We start from the raw sequence: 19,504 nt of genomic DNA on the forward strand, positions 1-19,504 counted from the left end.
CCTGTGGGTAAATCCAGTACGAAGATCCTCACTTTTCCTACCGAGTCATATCAATTGCCGGAGAAGGGCACCGACCTGTGGGTTCGACCTCGGCCGTCACAAACAGGTGACGACGGTTCGCTTGGAACCGGAACAAATCAAAATCGAAATCCGAGCCGCTCAACGGTTCCACGGGTCAGAACCGAACCGGATCCGAGACTATTACCGCCTGTGTCAATTATCGAAAAATAGGACCCACTTTAGGGTTCAACCTTGGTCACCACAACGCAGGTGACCACGGTTCGATTTGAACTAGAATTCGAATCGGTCAAAATTGAGATACGAACCGGTCAATGGTTCCATGATTTCAACCGACTAAAAAAGTTAAAAATTAAACATTAAATATTTTTAAAAATCAAATTTGTAATGGAAATCATTTGGATTCTATTTGATTTTAAATTTCTTTTTTTTTCTCGAGATCAAAATCATTGATTTTAGAATCACAATTAGGGCACAAGCCAAAAGGGTTCATCCAATATCAGTTGGAGAACTTATCGTGTGTCACATAAATTATATTACGAGTAAATTTCCTATAAAAGTTCTTAATTTGGGTTTTTATGATAGCACCTCATTTTATCTATTAAAAAAGATAAAATAATCTAAAAATTCAAGGGATTTTTTTCCTGATTGAATTCAATCTTTTTTATTTTTAAAAATTAATTTAAAAATACTTTAAGTTGATATTATGTAATGATAAATAAATAACTCTTTTACTAATAAAAATAAAATAATCATTAAAATAACATAAACTAAAATAAATAATAAAATGTCATAAAAATATATTTTAAAAAAGCTAGAAAAGCTTCTATTATTTAGTTTTCCTCCTTTTATTAAAAAAATACTCATGATATCTCTTATTTAAATATCACTTTTATTCTCTTATTATATTTTTATTTTTTATTATCTAAACTGATTCCGTAAATTGATTTAGATCGACTCACTTAATCAATCATCTTCTTCCTCCTTTTGTCCAAACCTTTTTCACTTTCTCTCATCTCTCCTTAACCCTTTCCTTTTCATCCCTTTCAATTCTTTTCCTTCTCATACACACACCGATCATCTCTTTTTATTTTCCTCTCATATACCACTTTTCTTCTTTCATCTTCCTCGTCTTGTAAAGACGATGACAAAAGAGCGACATTAAAGAGGTGGTAGCTGAAAGATGATATATTAGAGGAGCAAGAAAAGAAAAAATAAAGAAGGTCAAATCGGATCAATCCGAAGGATCATTGTGTATGTATATTTATTCATTTATTGAAAATAAGAAATCCCAGTCTAAATTCTCAAAGTTAGTATTATTTTTGATAAATTATCAAAAAAATAATTGTATATTATTAATTTTAATAAAAAATAATAACAAGACATTTTGAATGATATAACAATTATGAAATAAATCAACAAAATATAAATACTAAATGATAGAATAATTATCACTTATTTTAATATATTAATATATTAATATTATTTATTATAAAAGTAGTAGTATAATATATATAATTTAAATCATAGCAACGTCAACGACTTTGTAGCTTTGTTACGATGGATTTATAGTACATAAATAGTTGAATAGAATAATATATGTAGATATTGTGGTGGATTATTGAATATGTTAATTATATTAGTCTGCAGTTAAATAAACATAAAAAATGTGTACGTGTCCCCACCGTTGTCGTTTCAAGTTGTCAATTGTCCGGACCTAATTGGAGCTCAACCACTGGAGCCGAGCCGAGCCGAGACCTCGGTCTGACGTTCGAATGGCGTATGAACAGGAGCAACGCGGACTCGGGAGTCCTCCATCCAGCCTCCTTTATAAGGGCCGCTCGTGTCTCCGAGTTCAACCCTCCCTCCCAACCTCCTCTCTTCGCTCGGCAAAGCCCTAACCCATCGTCCAGCCGTCCGACGCAACTCACCTGTTTCGGGAGCTGCCGACTTGTCTCGCCGGTCACCGGTACGCGATCTTCCCTCTCTCTATTCATTTGGTCTTGAAGGTAACTATCCTGTCGTCGTCTATTTTTTTTTCCTTTCATGTTTATCACCGTCCTTTTCTTGACGATTATTGCGTGCAAGACGACGCCATTGGTTGCAAAATGTTAGAAATCGTTTTCCTGCATAACCGTTTTTTTTCTTTCTTTCGTTGATTTCAATAATTAAACGTCTTGCGAGTTTGGTGCAACCTATTCCTCGTCCCTTTTATGTTACTGGATCTTTTTGGTGGTCGGATGTCCAATAGATCGCAGTTTCTCGGATATTTAAGATCAAGTCTTGAATTTTTTTAAAGAATTTGAAGATTCAATCTAAAGTCATGCCTGTTTCAGTGTTTCATTCTCGGGTCTAACGTGAAACTCCATATGAGCTGACGCAGTTGACGCAGGAATTTTGTTACGATGGATACAGATTCAAGCACACCCACAGAATCAGCTCTTTCATGTGCTCGGTGTGGCAAACCAGCTTATCTTCAGTATGTTCTCTAACATACGCCATCATATTCTTAGGAGAAGTATATGACATATTCTGATTACTGTTTCCATAATTTTTTTCTTAGTTTAGAAGTTGGAAATTTGAGTTACTTGGTGACATGCCATATAATTTGCATCTCTGTCTACCATTGTCACAAAAGGGAAGGTATAGATGCCTACGCTACAATTCGTGAACGTTGTTGATACAGTGCATGAATGCATTATGGCAAAATGACCAGTGAGGAGATTGCCATTGGCACAATGAATTTCTCAAGTCAATCCAAATGAGCTAATGTCTAATAATTTTCTAATTCTTGAATCACAGTGGATTTTTGTCCATCTGCTTGTTTTAAGTAAATCATGATCTGGTGAAGATATACATGGAGCAGCAAGCATTTTGATGAATTATTGTATGTCTTATACTATTTAAGAGGATAAAAATGCTTATTCCCAGAAGCATACTTTCGTATTCTCTGTCCATTCATGTTCTAGAGCTTACTTTAAAAGATCTAAGAAAATAAAAACCAATTCCCAGAAGCTTTTAGTTGTGTGATACAAAAGGTGGAAATAATTGATTACTTGAAATAATATGTGGTGTCAAGCCTTCGGGTAAAACTTGTTATTAAATATAACTATGTATAAGCAATATTGAGTGTTTCGTTATTGTTGCGGTTTGAATTTTTTTTATTGTTGTGGTCAACGAGTTTAAAGAAATGTTATACACCAAGTTTTGTGGGTTTGAGGACTATTATGCAGACGTGAAAAAAACTGAGGGATTAATTTGCGCATATGAAACATTTTGGGGATTGATGTTAAGAGAATCCTTCTTTGTCTTTATGTTTTACATTCATTTAACTTGTAGTCCACTTATATTACATGTTCTTATATGCCGATGCTATTCTTCGCTTATGTCCTGTGCTTTTGATATACACTTTTTTTTTTGATAAAAAATCATCAGGCACTAATGGTATGTGAATACACATGAGTATTAATAAAAAAAAAAAGATCCCGGAGTAACCCTGCACCCATTGGTGAGCCCACATATGGGTCCTAGCAAAATTAGGCAATGAGTGGGTCAAGCTACTGTTTATTAATATGCACTATTCTATGCCTTTTATGCAGATGTCCCAAATGTGTAGAGCTAAAGCTGCCTCAAGAAGGTTCTACATTCTGGTTTGTTATGCTTACGTGTCTTGGGTTTTATTAACTCCTTGCTAGTTTACACTTATTTAAAAATATTTGGAGAGAGGTGATTAACAATATGATCCTGCACAGAAAGTTTTGAAATTATACATTCCATTTTGAACACTGCAACATTCTAGGATCTGGAACTTATGATATGGAATTTCATGTTTTACTTCAAAACAAAACAAAGCCTGTGTCATGCACATGGCAAGTTGGTCTTAAACCAGATGCATTGATGCTCTTGGATACCTATCTTTACTAATTTCATTGCCAAAAATTTAGTACCTATACATCTGCCAGTAGATTTTTTTTTTCTCAGAAGGGCTGTAGTTTTATATTGACATATGATTTGTTTTGCCCTTGCCATGACTTTTCTTGGAACTGTCAACTGTATTGTAAAATCTTTGTTGATGGTCTATTTTAGGTTTGTGTTATTTGTGATATGATTTGTTTTGCCCTCACCCTTGCCATGTCAACTTTATTATGAAGCCTGTGTCGCGATTTTCCTTGATATTTATCTATTTTCCTCTTTCTTCTCTTCTAACTCATTTTGTAGCATGGAAGTTTTTTTCTTTAGAGAACTATCTGCTTGCAGCACGCAGGATTGCTTTAGAATTTCATGGAGCTCTCACAAGTTGGTGCATCCGAAATCAAAGTTAGCAAATGTTAGAAGTGCACATTCTGAACAATCTCTAGATGGTTGGCTATATTGCTTAAAGAATGGCCAAGCTCGAACATCTAAGCTTCCTCATTTTGGTTGGACAGGGTACAATTCTCATAAGAATCATCATATCTGCCGCTTGTTTTTCCTCCTTGAATGGAAATGTGCTAATCTTACTATCCATGCATGTGAAAATACTAAATTCATGGAGCTGTTTTTGTTGGCATCCTTAATAAAAGCAAAGTAAATATGCCAAGTCTTTTTTTTTTCAAAAAAAATAAGAAGAATCTGTTAGGATTTCATAGCTCTACCAAATGACTCAAGGTACTTTTACTCCTGTCGAGGAAGGATACATTGTCTTTGGTAATTACTTGACCACAAAGCAGTGAAGAAACAATGTTATGACCCAGATGTTTCTATCATCCCGCATTTACCAAATGATCATCACCATGTAATTCACATTGATGTCTCTGATGTTTCTGTCGTGTTGCATTGTTCATGACAAAGGACATAACGTCCATTTAAATCAGAAGATCTTTAGTTGGATGGGGCCTTTAGTATGTGCATTTTGGGTCTCTTTTTATGCATATGTCTAGAGACTTGAGGATCTGGCCTTAGGGAAATTGGAGTCTCAGTATTTTCAGTATACATGAAGAGTTTATTTCAATGTTTTTAATTTAAGGATTCGAAGACATGGATTCAGCTGAATCCTTTTTGAATCTTTCTAATTTCTGTAGTTTCAGCCATAACTGATTAATAATGTCATTTCTGGCTGCTTCAAGTGGTTCTGCGTTTGATATGAGTGGCCTTTAAACCTTGCACTTTATTGCCATGTTGCCACAACCTGAGCTTACAGCAATTATTCCTTCGGCTGTTTAGCATAAAAAATGTTAGTGGGTTCGTGCTATATGCTTGCTTGTCTGGAGGGTACATCACTAGAGCAGGTTGACTCTCAAGATCGGATCAGAGTTATCTGACTGAAAGTCTTATACTAAAGGCAGTTGCTATATGGCAACAGTGGTTCCTTGGTTAGAAATATGTGGATTTAGCAATCTGCATGGCACTTGATTTGAAACTGTTTATGAAGAAAACTGTTATTTTTAGAGCTTTTTTCCATGTTTGGTGGAGAAAATGTTTATGGAGCTTCACAATTTTTGGCTAAACCTTCAAATTTGTAATTTCTTGTAGAGCATTAAGGCCGTGTCCAATATCCAAGCGGCGTTTGGTACCAGATGGAGTTGAGAAACCTGATTGGTCTATTGATGTGAGTCCAATTAATTCTCTTGACATGTTGTTCACTAGTTTCCATACTAATTGCCTTCTGGGAAGTTATTTGTGAACAGAAAAGAAGAGTGTCTACATTTTGTTTATTTTTTTGTGCATGTTTATTTAGCTATTTTTATGATGATTTAGGACGATTGAATAGTTGCTGTGACTTTCATGCCATTCTTTAGACAAGGGTATTTATGTTCAAAATACATATACCAGACAAAAGAAGATTGGCCAAATTGTAATTTGTGACTATGCTGGTAGTCCTGCTATAGAACTTTAACTTATTTATGTTTAGCAATCTTGAGTTTGCAGAACATCTCAGGCTTCTTAGTGGAGAACTGGGAATTGATGGGGTGGATGTTAGAAATTTAGAATGTCTTACATTTGTCTCAGGATATCTTAATAATAACAATACTTCTGGAATGGACTTACCCTTTCCTGAGGTGCGCTTTAGGACTATTGGAACAACACATTGTCTGTAGCAAGGCAGAACATTTACCATATATCTAATTATTTTTCCTTAATTTAGTAGGTGCAGATCTGCTTGATGGTATGCATGTAAGCTTCTTTATAACTTGTACAGGAACTGTGCTTGTTGTATTAGCCTTTCAGAGCCATTATTACAGCATACTTTGTACTTATGGAATGAGGAAGGGGAGAAAGCATAATAAGATAAGAGCCGAATGAATTACATTGTGCTTTGCAAAGTAAGCACTCATCCATAGCATGTTGAAATGATGTGCAACCTGTTATATTCACTGGAATTCAGGAACTCAGTCTAGAACAATGCTTTTATTGAGGTGCCTCTGTCACATCTTCCTGAAAGAGTTAAAAACAGTTGCCTAAAAATGATTTTATATGGATGTAAAGATTGTTCAGCATGCTCTGTATCTGCTTGCTCCTGATTGATTAACCAGTACAGTATTGCTTATGTAATTGGGATTTTTTAGCATACCAAAAGGTGCTGCACAGCAACAGGAGTGACAAAAAATAAATAAAAGATAAAATGGTTAGAAAATATAAACCTGGAGGGATGAGAGGAGGGCATGTAGGTATTTAGGACCACTAATACATATTGTTCTTCCCTTAATCTCTTATGCAATTACTCTTTGAGAGTCAGGCCAAGGATCTTATAAAAAAAAATTCATCGTACCATGATCTATCTGAAGAAATTCTGACATCCTATGAGTTCCTTTTATGTGCCTTTCTGCAGCCAATTGTAAATTTGAGTAGAATCTTACTATTTTATGTAAATGTTGGCAGGGTATCCCCAAGACTGAGCTCAATAGTGACTTGCAGAATATTGTGGAGGTAGGCATGATTCATCTGTCGGATCCATTATCAAACATTCTCACAAAACTAATCTGACATTTTCTTGGTTTGAATTTCAAAGATCAAGACGCCAGAGCAAATTGAACTAATGAGAGGAACATGCCGAGTAAGTATATCATACCCAAAGTTTTCATATGGTTTTCTCTTTCTTTGTGGTTGTGGGTTGTTCTTTTCTAGAGATAGAGTTTAAGGGTTCAATTCAGCCAAGCTTTGGTAGAGCCTAAATTTGATTTAGTCTTGACCTGGCTAAGATTTCGTATATCAATCACTAGGATCAATGTGAGGTTGAGCAGAGTCAAAGTTCATTCCATTAATGGACTAAGTTGGTGCCTCGACCTTGGTACTTGGTTTCGCTTGATTGCTTTCTGGTGTGAACCTGGAACCTCAAATGCAGTTACCACAGGTCTGGCTTAACCAGCATATTGATTATTGACATCCTCTGGATTTAAATTTTGGGTCAATGAATTACATTTTATTTTGAACTGCAATAGTAGGCAGTTAGATGGTGATTGTAGAACAAGACATTTATTGCTGTGACATATATTTTTGCTTCTGTGGGCTGAGGTTCTGCAGTACCAATCAACTATAGTTGTTTCAAATAAGGTTCGCAGTTCAGTTACTGGACCTATGCTGGTCCATGGCTAGACCAGTACGGCCTCCAATCCGTTCTGGCATACCATGTGTCAGTATGTCAGAATGTACCACAAACTGATTGAAGGAGGAAGAGGAGGGGAGGAAGAAGGAAGAGAAAGCAGAAGAAGAAGAGGGAGGAGGAAGAGGAAGAGGAGGGGAGGAAGAAGGTAGAGAAAGCAGAGGAAGAAGGAAGTAGAAGAAGAAGAGGGAGGAGGAGGAGGAGGGGAGGAAGAAGGAAGAGAAAGCAGAGGAAGAAGGAAACAGAAGAAGAAGAGGGAGGAGGAGGAGAAGAGGAGGAAGCATACCCAAAATAATGTCGGCGGTGCATGGTGGGTGGTGGAGGAAGAGGGAGTTGCGAGCCCTAATTATGGCTTCTTTCTCTTTGAACAATTTTTTTTTGGTTAATTGACCAGATCAGACTGTCCGAAATGGGGGCAGTCCGTGTCTCGGTTTGGGCTCAAACTTGTAAATTTTGCCTGGTATAAACCAAACCAGGTGAAATTGCCACAAAAACCAAACCGGGTGAAATTGCCACCACTGATTTTAAATGGACTTATGGTTGTTGTCGGTTGTTCACTCTAGCTTCCACTAGTTCTTTTGCAGGTTGGCTGGGTTGATTTGGGCCCATGATAAAGTTGATGTAACTATTTATTTGTTGGCTACATATTGCAGGAGAGTAAGGGAAAATAGATGGAATGGTGGAGGTTGGTTTCTAAAGGACTGCACCAAGAAGGCTGTAGCATGAATAGAAAATTTGAGAAAACAAAGTAGTAGAATTTTAATTCATATTTGCCATTAATCAAATTTGAGAGAATAATCTTTTGTGGAAAAATTCTTAGTCTTCAGTTGGTATGCATTTTAATTTTTTTTCTTGGAAAAAGAAATTATGGAAGTGGAAAGGTATCTCAAATCGACATGACCAATACATTTATACATATTTTCTTTAACCTACCAAACAGAAACCATAACAAAGGGTTCTTTTTCTAGGTAAACATTGTTTTCCATTTTATTTCGTGCAAAATAAATTCTTATCTGCATTTTGTTAATTTTCGATAATAATCATGCAATTATAAAGGGCATACATAGCGCATGAGGCTCCCGCCAATACAGGGTGTTGGGAGGGTCAATGTACGTAGCCTTATTTTTAAATATTTAAAAAGATTGCTTCCGTGACTCGAACCCTAGTGTCTCCCAGGTCATAAAGGAACAACCTTACTGTTGTACCAAGGCCAGCCCTTAATAATCATGCAATCATGTATTGCTTTAATATATGCAAGAACAAACACTTATGTCAGCATTATCTCTGTGTTTTTATTATATCTTCACAATCATCAGATTGCTAGGGAGGTTTTAGATGCTGCTGCTTGTATCATCCGACCGGGAATTACCACAGATGAAATTGATGAGGTTGTTCATCAGGCAACAATTGCTGCTGGTAAGTTATCCCTAGTTTTGCATGAAAATTGTCAGGTGCACCTGTATGACTACTGTTAATCTTGTAGCATATTTGGTCACCATTGGTTTAGGATATCCGTTTGTGCAATATAATTTGCTGTAGTTTATTTGAAAATATATGTATGATCTTATTGATCGGATTTCTTGTCATTGTATGTGTAATGGCCTATTGGAAACTCTTCTTTATGTGTTCTAATATAGTCTTATACTTGGAGGTATATAACACTCAATTTCTAAAGGGAAGATACCACAACTTATAACAAAAACCCAAATGGCTTTATCCTGAAATGGCCACTCTCGACTTTTTTTTTCTCCCTCTTGTATAGCTAAGGGAATTTCTTGGATCCTTTATCCTTTTCTTGTCTCCCACTTGGGCTCTACTTTGGTTGATTTGAAGGCAAGAGAATGCTTATAGTTTTCTCTGACTTTTAATGTGATCTAAGCCATTAAATCACACAAAGATACTGTTGAACTTTTTTTGCATGTGATTGCCATATAAGTGAACATGCATTGTATGGTTAAAGGCCCATTTATACAAACATACATTGACATTCATGAAGATGCATATGTTTAGTAATTTTTGAAGCCTTATTAATTATTCTGGTAACACTGGAAATTGACCTGCAATTGCTGGTATGTATTGAGCAGTCATCTAATTTTGCATAATCTGCCTCTCCAATTTTTTTTCCAGGTCTTCAATTGAAGGTGACGAGTGATTTTATTTTATATTGAGATTTTAAATATAAAATTTTAATATATTTAGGGCGGGCTTTGATACAACAGTAAGGTTGTTCCTTTACAATCTGAGAGACCGGGGTTCGAGTTACGGAAACAGTCTCTTTAAATATTTAAAGGTAAGGCTGCATACATTGACCCTCATTCGCAGATATATATAATATGCATTGGGCACGCCCTTTATTGAGATTTTAAATAGCCATACCATGTCAGTCTGTATATGTAATATGGATATCAGAGTTTTCAATTTGGGAAGGGAACTAAAAAAAGACACATAGGAAGACATAATTCTGATTGATTTTGTGTACAATTATGATACAGTAAAAGTGGAATCACAGAAACTAAAAGGGTTTGCATCTCATTATCAAGGATCACCCTTTTACGAATGCTTATCCAATATGCAGATGTATTTCTGAGATAATTTTATGAAAGTTGATGCTACAGTTCAAGTAACATTGCTTTCTTGTATTCTTTCTGTGTTCAAGTTACTATATAGTTGTTTGAATTTTATCTCTCTTTGTTTATGCATGCGGACATTTTTTTAATATTTCAATTGTTCTTTACTGATATTCATATAAATAATGGTAGTTTTAATCTCTTGTTTCCTTTCTCAGGAGGGTACCCGTCCCCATTAAACTATCATTTCTTTCCAAAGTCCTGCTGCACGTGGGTTTTTTTTCCAATACACCTCATATTATCATTACGTCACCAAAATCTCATTGCTGCAATGCTGAAACTCTAGGTTATGCAAATCTACAGGTCTGTCAATGAAGTTATCTGCCATGGAATCCCAGATGCAAGGTGCATATTTTATTGTGATGTACTTTTTTCAAGTGATGGTGTCCAATTTGCCTTTCATTACCTTGCATCTACATCAGACTTGATAAAAAAATTTAGCATTTTTTCAAAAAAAAAAGAGAAAATTTTAAGATGACAATATCAGTTTATTAACATCCACAGCAAGTTCACTGTAAGAGAAGGAAACCAAATGATATAGTTTATGTAATATTAGCATGTTTAAGTCAAAATTGACTGGCAGAAAAAGGACTTCTCTCTTATCTTGAGCATCTGGCCTTTTTTATTCTTTTTTCCTCTTTGATGGTTAAACTGCTAGTTCACTAGTTTCAGGACATTGCTGACAACCTTTAGATAAGCAAAAAGTCGAGTGTGATTGCCCTTTAGTTGAACTCTCTGATTTCATTATGTTATGCTGGCTCCTCTTTTGTATGTATCATTTTTTATCTGATATTATAGATCATCAAACTCAAATATATTTTCACTCAGATTTTAAAAGATCATGATTTTGTAATTTTGACAAAGAATTATGACGCCTAATGATTTTTAGATTCATCAATATAATACTTGTGATCGGTCAATCTTGTTGGAAAGAAAAATGCATTTTGTGTGATTTTTCCAGGAAGCATGGACTGGAAATGATTGCAAATGCAGAAGCTTAACAAATCAACAGGTTGAAGTTGTTCAACATGTGATGACTCTTAGAGGTCCGGAGCAGATCTGCAACAGCAAAATGAACTTTCTAGTGCTTACTGTAATGGAAGTAGAATGATTTATGGCATTTAAGTTAATGCATTGCTGAAGTTGCATAATTAAAATTAAATGAAACGTTTGACTGCCTTCTGAGACAATATACTGCTCGACTTTAGTCGTGTAGATGAGTAGGTGGGTTTTATACTATCCTTTCCACCTAGTACTATTGATATTACTCACTTTAGAGTTCCCTGTTCTTTCAGAGACTGCAATTAGATGTCTAAATGTAAAGTTCATTTGCTGCATACTTTTTTATTACTCGTTGGTTTTTTTCTTGTGTCATACAATTTAATCAGCAGAAGGTAGAATTATGCTGTTTATCATGTTGCAGGAAACTCAAAGATGGTGACATTGTCAATGTTGATGTAACTGTATATTACAAAGGCGTCCATGGTGAGGTATCTGATACTCTATTTTGTTAGCTTTCTTTGTTGTCATCATTTTTAATTCTTTTGGATTTAAATATGTAGGTGATCTAAATGAAACTTTTTTTGTTGGGGAAGTGGATGAAGCTTCTCAGCAGCTTGTTCGTTGCACATATGAGTGCTTGGAGAAAGCTATTTCTATAGGTTATTTTTAAATATCTAATTGATAACTGTCATGGTTCCTTTGCAATGTTGCTTGCTACGGAATTTCATCCATATATTATGTTCTCTTTGATTAGCTCCTCTTGACTGTTTCATTAGATTAATGTCATGTCTATTTGTGAAAATATCTGAACTTTCTTGGTTCTCAAGCTCAGTTAAACCTGGGGTTCGATACCGTGAGGTTGGTGAAGTTATTAGTCGTCATGCAACAATGTCAGGCTTCTCTGTGGTAAGTTGTGATGTAAGATGCATCCTGTTATTGACTTAAACAAATGACATGTAATGTTTGGGATGCAGGTGAAATCTTACTGTGGACATGGCATCGGAGAGTTATTTCACTGCGCCCCAAATATTCCTCATTATGGAAGTATCCTTGCTACTAGTCTTTAAGAAATAAAGCACAATATTTTAAAAATTTTGGTTAGGTTTGGTTTGCAATCCTACATGTTAAATAGAAAGATGGAGAATTGCAACTCTAGAAACCAGGCCTCAGATAAAAACTTGGTCATGCTAATTGTCGACCAGAGTTTCTTAACTACAGTCTAGTACTGTTGGTAAATGGTGCTGGTGCCTTAACACTTGAATAGGAAACAAAGCAGTCGGTATCATGAAAGCTGGACAAACTTTTACAATAGAGCCAATGATAAATGCAGGTAACTAATTAGTATTTGTGTTTGCTCAACACCCTTTGTTACTAATATGCTTCAGCTTTTCACTCAGGAGTATGGCGTGACCGGTTGTGGCCTGATGGATGGACTGCAGTTACTGCAGATGGTAAACGAAGTGCTCAATTTGAGCACACACTTCTGGTGAGTAGATCCTTTACACTGTTGGCTGCTATCAATTTGCATGATGATCTGATCTACTAATAATCTTCAACATTATCATCATATGCTTACGCATTAGTTATGCCGTCCAGGTAACAGAGACAGGGGTTGAGGTTTTAACAGCACGGGTGCCCTCATCACCTGATGTCTTCCCTTGGTTAAAGTTAAACCACCCTTAACCATGTTTGGTTCTGCAATGGGCTGCTTTTCCTGGAGCCAGTCAAGCCAATTGTTCAATTTGGTGATTTATCTTGATGTTATGCATATGTAAACAATTTTTTTACACAATAATAGTTGTCTTTTGTGTTGACAATGTGAAATCTTTTTACTCAGAATCAACAGGCTGTTGTGCATCTCAACCTTTGGCCCGCAAGACCTCACATCCATATCCCATGGTTTGATATATAAAAGGGGTAATTTTCTTGATGAATATTTTATAGATGAGGTGAACTTGATGAATATTTATTGTTCTGCGGTGAACCGAATCTTATAAAAATATTATAACACAGTATTTTTATTTTTTACCAAATTTTGAAGGAATATTATGTTTTAATACAGTTTTTAATATTATCAAAAAAATAATATAGTATAGTATTTTTTTTAATAAATTTTATAAGAATATTATGTTTATAGTATTTTTATAATGCATTATGGTGCTTTCAACAATATTAGTAAAACACTAACACGGTACGAAAATATTGTAACACAGTTAATTTTATTTTCAATAATATTGAAAAACATGTATAAAAATATTGAAACATATTATCTGTTTCCTATGTTATAATATTTTTTTTATATTACTAAAAATACTATAATGCAACATAAAAATATTATAGTTGGATTGAGGTATCCATAAAAAAAAAAAGGAAAGAGATAATAAGTTAAAAGGAGTGTTAGGAAATTTAAAATAGAGGGTGCTTTTCTGAAAAATCTAAAAAGATATATATTTTTTTAGAATTCATTCAAAACAATATAAAAAAAATTATGACAACCATATATAATAATATAACGAAATATAAGCAAAAAATAGTAAAAATGTAACATAATAATTTACTTAATCTTAACATGATTTGAATTGCAAAGCCAACGCCCCTTAACGTCGTCGTCTATATCGAATTTGGCATATCAAATATTTATTATAAGATCTTGACAGTTTATCCAAAGGTTATATATATTCAAATTTTTTATCTTTAAAAAGAAAAGAAAAAAGCTCCTGGGCCCATTACCTGCTGTATCGAGCACCCATGAGTTCGCCGTCCAGGCTGTCTAGCTCCTGGGAACATTCCAGAACCAGAGAGAACGCTCCGACGGCGACTTCATAAGCCCCATCTTTCCTCCTCTCACTCCCTTCTCCATGCGAAACCAATTCTAACCCATCGACAGCCGTTCTCCACCTCGTTCCCTCCTCCATGGCCGAGGAAGCCAAAGCCAAGGGCAACGCTGCCTTCGCCGCCGGCCGCTTCGACGACGCCATCCGCCACTTCTCCGTGGCCATCGACCTCGCCCCCACCAACCACGTCCTCTACTCCAACCGCTCCGCTGCCTATGCCTCCCTCCAGCGCTATGAAGCCGCCCTCGCCGACGCCCGCAAGACCGTCGAGCTCAAGCCTGACTGGGCCAAGGGCTACGGCCGCCTCGGCGCCGCCCATCTCGGCCTCGGCGACGCTGGCCAGGCCGTCTCCGCCTACGAGAAGGGCCTCGAGCTCGATCCCGCCAACGATGCCCTTAAGGTCGGCCTCTCCGACGCTCGGGCCACCGCCGCTCGGTCCCGGGCCCCCCCGCCGCAGGGGGCGTCCCCCTTCGGCAAGATCTTCCAGGGGCCGGAACTGTGGGCGAAGCTGACGGCCGATCCGACCACCAGAGAATACCTTCAGCAGCCGGATTTTGTCAAGATGATCCAGGATATCCAGAAGAACCCTAACAACATCAACATGTACCTTTCGGATCCGAGGATGATGCAGGTGATCGGGGTTCTTCTCAATGTGAAAATGAGGGGCCCCATGGATGAGATGGCGAGCGAACCTCCCCAGCCAGAGCAGGAGAAACCACAGCCGGAGCCAGCGAAGAAGGCACCGCGACCGGAGCCAGAGCCGGAGCCCATGGAGGTGCCGGAAGAGGCAAAGGATGGTAAGGAGAGGAAGGCCAAAGCGCAGAAGGAGAAAGAGGCAGGCAATGCTGCTTACAAGAAAAAAGATTTTGAGGCGGCAATTCAGCATTATACTCGAGCAATGGAGCTGGACGATGGAGACATCTCTTATCTCACTAATAGAGCTGCTGTTTACCTGGAGATGGGAAAGGTGACTAGCTCACTCGGTCTTTTTCAATTTTCTGAGAACATTGAAATGCTCATTCAAATTATTGAATCCTGTAGAGGTTTTATTTCCATTGATATTGTATTGCCAATTATTTGCTTTTGTTTGTTTTCTTTGCACTTAATATTGTGCATGAGATTTTCTGTTGGCACTAATATTGGCTATCCACTTTTGAAATTTCAAGCTGAATGTGTGAAATGCTGATAGATACCATTGATTAGTTGATTGCTAGCTTTACACTCTCTTGCTTTATAAGTTAGCAGCAGTGGTTGCATGGTTGTAGAAGTAAAAGCTTATGTCTCCAAGGATCATTAGTCCTGTTGTACGTATCTAGGTTGAGCTTTGAGGTTGACATAAAGCCTTTGCATCTGAAGTCTTGAAAGTTTGTAGTCGTTGGTGGAAGTCCTGAAGGGAGTAATTATTTTCTTGAAAGTCTTGAAAGTATTATAAGAATTACAGCAGCAGTCAAACTATTATGACAAATGTATATGATTTATTGTTGTTTCCAAATCACAAATTTCATCGGCTTCTTTAATTGTGCAGAAGGATTACTGGCATCTTTTCTCTCCTTTTTTCTTGCAAATTTTATTTTATGCATGATAGTTTATTTCTAAACCTTGATACGTCCTATCATCAGCTCTACTTTCTCCCTTTTGCATTCTTCATTCTTCATTATTATATTTGAATTGGCGAGCAATCTTATTAGTGCTTTTGTACACTCACTCAATGTCAAAGATTAGATCTTTGTCAAGATTTTATTATTACATGTGGCTTTTGGTGTGTGTTTTTTTTTCTTTCCTGTTTAATCAAGACAATTAAGTAATGGATTGAAGAAACCTTGATTTTCTGATATCCGTTTAGTAGGTTTATAGACCAAGTTGTGTTTTTTTTACATTTAGTTACTGTTATCAACTTATCTGTGACTGGCAGTATGAAGAATGCATAAAGGATTGTGATAAAGCTGTTGAGCACGGCAGAGAGCTTCATTCTGACTTCAAAATGATAGCAAGGGCATTGACCAGGAAAGGGACTGCACTTGTTAAACTTGCCAAATGCTCCAAGGACTATGAACCTGCGATCGAGACATTCCAGAAGGCCCTGACCGAGCACCGTAACCCTGACACTTTGAAAAAGCTTAATGATGCTGAGAGGGCAAAGAAAGAATTAGAGCAACAAGAATATTTTGATCCAAACATAGCCGATGAGGAACGTGAGAAAGGTATTGTTCTTCCATTTTTAATATGTTTATGATCTATATTTTTATCTATGGCCTTCTAGGAGTAATCTGTTCTTCAATTTGTTTTCCCTAGTTCTTTTCTTCATATGTATGCTTAAATTTAGTTAATTCTTACCATAGTTGAGTATTGAGCTTGTGATGGTCCATGAGCTCTTGAGGAAGGATGTAGAGTGTAACTTTGCACCATCCTTCCATCTATTTGTTGCTTCTCTATCTGAATCAATGATTTAAAAAGCGCTAGGCGCCAAGGTCCAAAAACGTCCGAGGTGCTAGGCGCTCGCCCGAGCGAAACGAGACGCTAAAATATAAAAATATATAATATAATTAATAAATATAATTATTTAAAATTTTAAATAAAAATATGCTATTAAATTAAGAAAATCTAAGATACAAAATCAAAATGTCACATTAACAAAAAGTTTCAAATAAATAAAATTTAACAGTATTAAAATCAAAATAATATATTAGTAATCTATTAATAGTATTGAAAATTAATCATTTCAAATAAACTTAATAATATTAACAGTATACAGTATACGTATACTGTTAAAAGGAAGTGTAAAGGTGTGCTGAGCCTACTGACTGAGAAAAGAGGAAGCGTCAGCGGCGAGCAGCAGGAGGCGCGAGCGGCGTCAGCGGCAGCGTTTGCGAGCAGCGACAGCAGCGGGATCGGGATTGGCAGTGGCGAGGGTTAGGGTTCGGTTGTCACTTATATCAGTTTTAGTTGGTTCGATTGGACCAACTAACCATCATAAACCGAATCAGGACTGAACCGGACCTAAAATCCTGGTTCGGTCGCCTTGGTTAACCCGGGCGCTCGCCCGAAGCGCCCAATGCCTGGGCTCGGGCGAGCGCCCAGGCGGCGCCTGTTTGAAGCACGCCGCCTAGGAGATTAGCGAGGCGCTCGAGCCTCACCTCGCCTCGCCCGAGCGCCTAGGCGAGCGCCCGAGCGCCTGTTTGAAGCACGCCGCCTAGGAGATTAGCGAGGCGCTCGAGCCTCACCTCGCCTCGCCCGAGCGCCTAGGCGAGCGCCCGAGCGCCTTTTAAAATCGCTGATCTGAATTCTTGTTTTCAGTCTTCTTTAAATTCCTTGACTGGCTGTTGCATAGTTATGCTTGTTATAAATATTCTAGTGCTCGCCTCTTTATCTTGAAATTGAGGTTTATTATCTATTACATATGCATGTAGCTAAAGCGAGAAATTTCTTTGCCTGTCCAATTTCTAGAGGATCAAGATATCTGAAGAGGAAAATGACTAGAGTCATCCTGACAAGTCATGACATTCGATAGCCACAGTTTGTTTGGTGGGAATTCTCTGATACACCTCTACGTATATCTGAATTGAAAAATGGCCAGTCATCTTTACTGAGTCATAAATAACATATATTGCGGAACAAATTTCATGGCAGTTCCAATCTGGAGTTATTTTTTCTTGTTTTATAGGTCTGAATCAGTAAATACTGCAAGTTGTCTTTACCAGTTGATCAAACTACTTGTGTAAACAAACCATTAATTGAAGTTATAAATCTTATGATATTTAAAAAAATTGCAGTAAATTCATATTTTTTCTGTGAGGAAAGCTGCAAGTCCTTTAGTTTCTTTATGGAAGTGTACATGTTAGAAGATTCACCACATATTTGTTGGATATCTTGCCTTACTCTCTAACCCCCAATTTATCTTTAGGCTTCTGTATCCACAAAAAGGGTCCATCATATCCGTCACCACTGTGTTTCTGAGCTTCAAGCAGCGTATTTATTGTTGTGTTAACTTGGCATATGTTCTAATTAAAATCCAACACTAGAAAAGTTACAGATGCAGCTTCAGTTTATTTTTGCACTGTCTGATTAGATGAATGGTGACCTTTATTAGCCAAAAATGACAGTTGGTTTATTGATCACTATGCAGGCAATGAGCTTTTCAAGCAGCAGAAGTATCCAGAAGCAGTGCAGCATTATACGGAGGCCTTAAAGAGAAACCCAAAGGATCCAAGGGTACATTTTGTTCTCATATCTTACTTAAAGATGAACATAAAAAAAAAAAAAAGTAAAAGTGCATAGCTGCAGATCATCTGTCTTTAAGTGGGTTGCAAGTTTTCTTTTACTTTTGCATTATGTTAATAATGGTTCAGCGACTTGCAAATCTAGGAGCACTGTCTTTTTTCTTAAATCACTTTTATAGTCAGTCGAGTTTCTTCCATGGCAGCTGCAATACTTTGTTCTTGTTTAATCTGTCTGAGTAACAGAATTTGCTTCATTTTGTTTGATAAATGAATATATCTAGTTAATTCATTACTTGTTTTCTTCCGATTGACATTCGATCTGGTACTTCCAAAGGTATACAGCAACAGAGCTGCATGCTACACGAAGCTGGGTGCTTTGCCTGAAGGTCTGAAAGATGCAGAGAAGTGCATCGAGTTAGATCCATCTTTTTCCAAAGGATACATGAGGAAAGGTGCAATCCAGTTCTTTATGAAAGAATATGACAAAGCATTAGAAACATATCAGGAGGGTTTGAAACATGACCCTAACAATCAGGAGCTGATGGATGGCATCAGGAGGTACTTCGTTTTCTGCTAGTCTGCCAGTTTTGCATCAAACTATCATTCTTCTGAAGTTGCTTGATACGATAAATATTGTCTACTTCAATGGTTGCAGTTGCGTCGAACAGATTAATAAAACAAACAGAGGGGAAATCAGTGAAGAGGAATTAAAAGAGAGACAGGTAAGCACATAATCTTCATGTGTAAATGATAAAGTGTCTTTGACTTCTCCTTTGTGATTTGTTGTTCACTCTGTTGTTTTGCAGGCCAAGGCTATGCAGGACCCGGAAATACAAAATATTCTTACAGATCCGGTTATGCGACAGGTATTGTTTGACTTGTTAATAGTTATACTCTTATCTTGTCGCATGTCGCATGTTACCCGTGTGCATGTTGGTTTTCTAATCCCGTTCTTACACGTCTTCCAGGTTTTGATCGACTTCCAGGAGAACCCCAAGGCTGCACAGGATCACCTCAAGAACCCTCAGGTGATGCACAAGATACAAAAGCTTGTGAGCGCAGGGATTGTGCAAATGAGGTAGAAGGTGAAGTTGTGGATGGTTTTCTTGGCGTCGCCTCGCTTTATGATCACATTACTTGTAGTTTGATGATGTCTTTGACAATGTCTTTAAAGATACTTGTCTCAGTGAAGTTCACTTTGTTTTTATGTTTTTGAGTCTTGTTTTC

General features: G+C 37.1%; 2 protein-coding genes across 9 annotated transcripts; both read left to right on the forward strand.

Annotated features, from left to right (window-relative positions):
* The first annotated feature begins 1,828 nt into the window (after window positions 1–1,828).
* LOC135583102 (methionine aminopeptidase 1A-like) lies at window positions 1,829–13,156 on the forward strand. Of its 8 annotated transcripts, XR_010489297.1 has the most exons (18): window positions 1,830–1,987; window positions 2,402–2,497; window positions 3,618–3,668; window positions 4,276–4,446; window positions 5,530–5,605; window positions 6,877–6,924; window positions 7,007–7,051; window positions 8,914–9,013; window positions 10,383–10,434; window positions 10,528–10,569; window positions 11,648–11,709; window positions 11,787–11,885; window positions 12,059–12,132; window positions 12,201–12,270; window positions 12,491–12,556; window positions 12,624–12,712; window positions 12,823–12,971; window positions 13,064–13,156. XR_010489297.1 is itself a non-coding variant. In XM_065120669.1 (17 exons), exons 2-17 carry the CDS (start codon window positions 2,424–2,426, stop codon window positions 12,907–12,909), a joined length of 1,206 nt encoding a protein of 401 aa, XP_064976741.1. In that variant the 5' UTR covers window positions 1,830–1,987; window positions 2,402–2,423; the 3' UTR covers window positions 12,910–13,043. The 8 variants fall into 8 exon arrangements, 6 of the variants coding, with proteins under 6 accessions (XP_064976741.1, XP_064976744.1, XP_064976745.1 ...); XM_065120669.1 differs by lacking the exon at window positions 13,064–13,156 and having other exon boundaries at window positions 12,823–13,043; XM_065120672.1 differs by lacking the exon at window positions 13,064–13,156 and having other exon boundaries at window positions 3,618–3,655; window positions 12,823–13,043.
* An 825-nt stretch (window positions 13,157–13,981) lies between these two features.
* LOC135619064 (hsp70-Hsp90 organizing protein-like) lies at window positions 13,982–19,484 on the forward strand. The gene is made up of 7 exons (XM_065120675.1): window positions 13,982–15,027; window positions 15,973–16,261; window positions 18,184–18,269; window positions 18,612–18,835; window positions 18,933–18,999; window positions 19,084–19,143; window positions 19,246–19,484. The coding sequence occupies exons 1-7, from the start codon at window positions 14,140–14,142 to the stop codon at window positions 19,357–19,359; spliced, it is 1,728 nt and encodes a 575-aa protein (XP_064976747.1). The 5' UTR covers window positions 13,982–14,139; the 3' UTR covers window positions 19,360–19,484.
* The last annotated feature ends 20 nt before the right edge of the window (window positions 19,485–19,504 follow it).

Source organism: Musa acuminata, chromosome BXJ2-8 (genome assembly GCF_036884655.1).
Source record: "Musa acuminata AAA Group cultivar baxijiao chromosome BXJ2-8, Cavendish_Baxijiao_AAA, whole genome shotgun sequence".
In the NCBI taxonomy this organism is placed as follows: Eukaryota; Viridiplantae; Streptophyta; class Magnoliopsida; order Zingiberales; family Musaceae; genus Musa; species Musa acuminata.

Coding starts and splice junctions, on each gene's coding strand:
- LOC135619064 (XM_065120675.1), top strand. CDS start 14,140: ATGGCCGAGGAAGCCAAAGCCAAGGGCAACGCTGCCTTCGCCGCCGGC. Junction 16,262..18,183: donor CGATGAGGAACGTGAGAAAG/GTATTGTTCTTC, acceptor ATCACTATGCAG/GCAATGAGCTTTTCAAGCAG. Junction 19,000..19,083: donor AGGAATTAAAAGAGAGACAG/GTAAGCACATAA, acceptor GTTGTTTTGCAG/GCCAAGGCTATGCAGGACCC.
- LOC135583102 (XM_065120669.1), top strand. CDS start 2,424: ATGGATACAGATTCAAGCACACCCACAGAATCAGCTCTTTCATGTGCT. Junction 2,498..3,617: donor GGCAAACCAGCTTATCTTCA/GTATGTTCTCTA, acceptor CCTTTTATGCAG/ATGTCCCAAATGTGTAGAGC. Junction 6,925..7,006: donor ACTTGCAGAATATTGTGGAG/GTAGGCATGATT, acceptor TGAATTTCAAAG/ATCAAGACGCCAGAGCAAAT.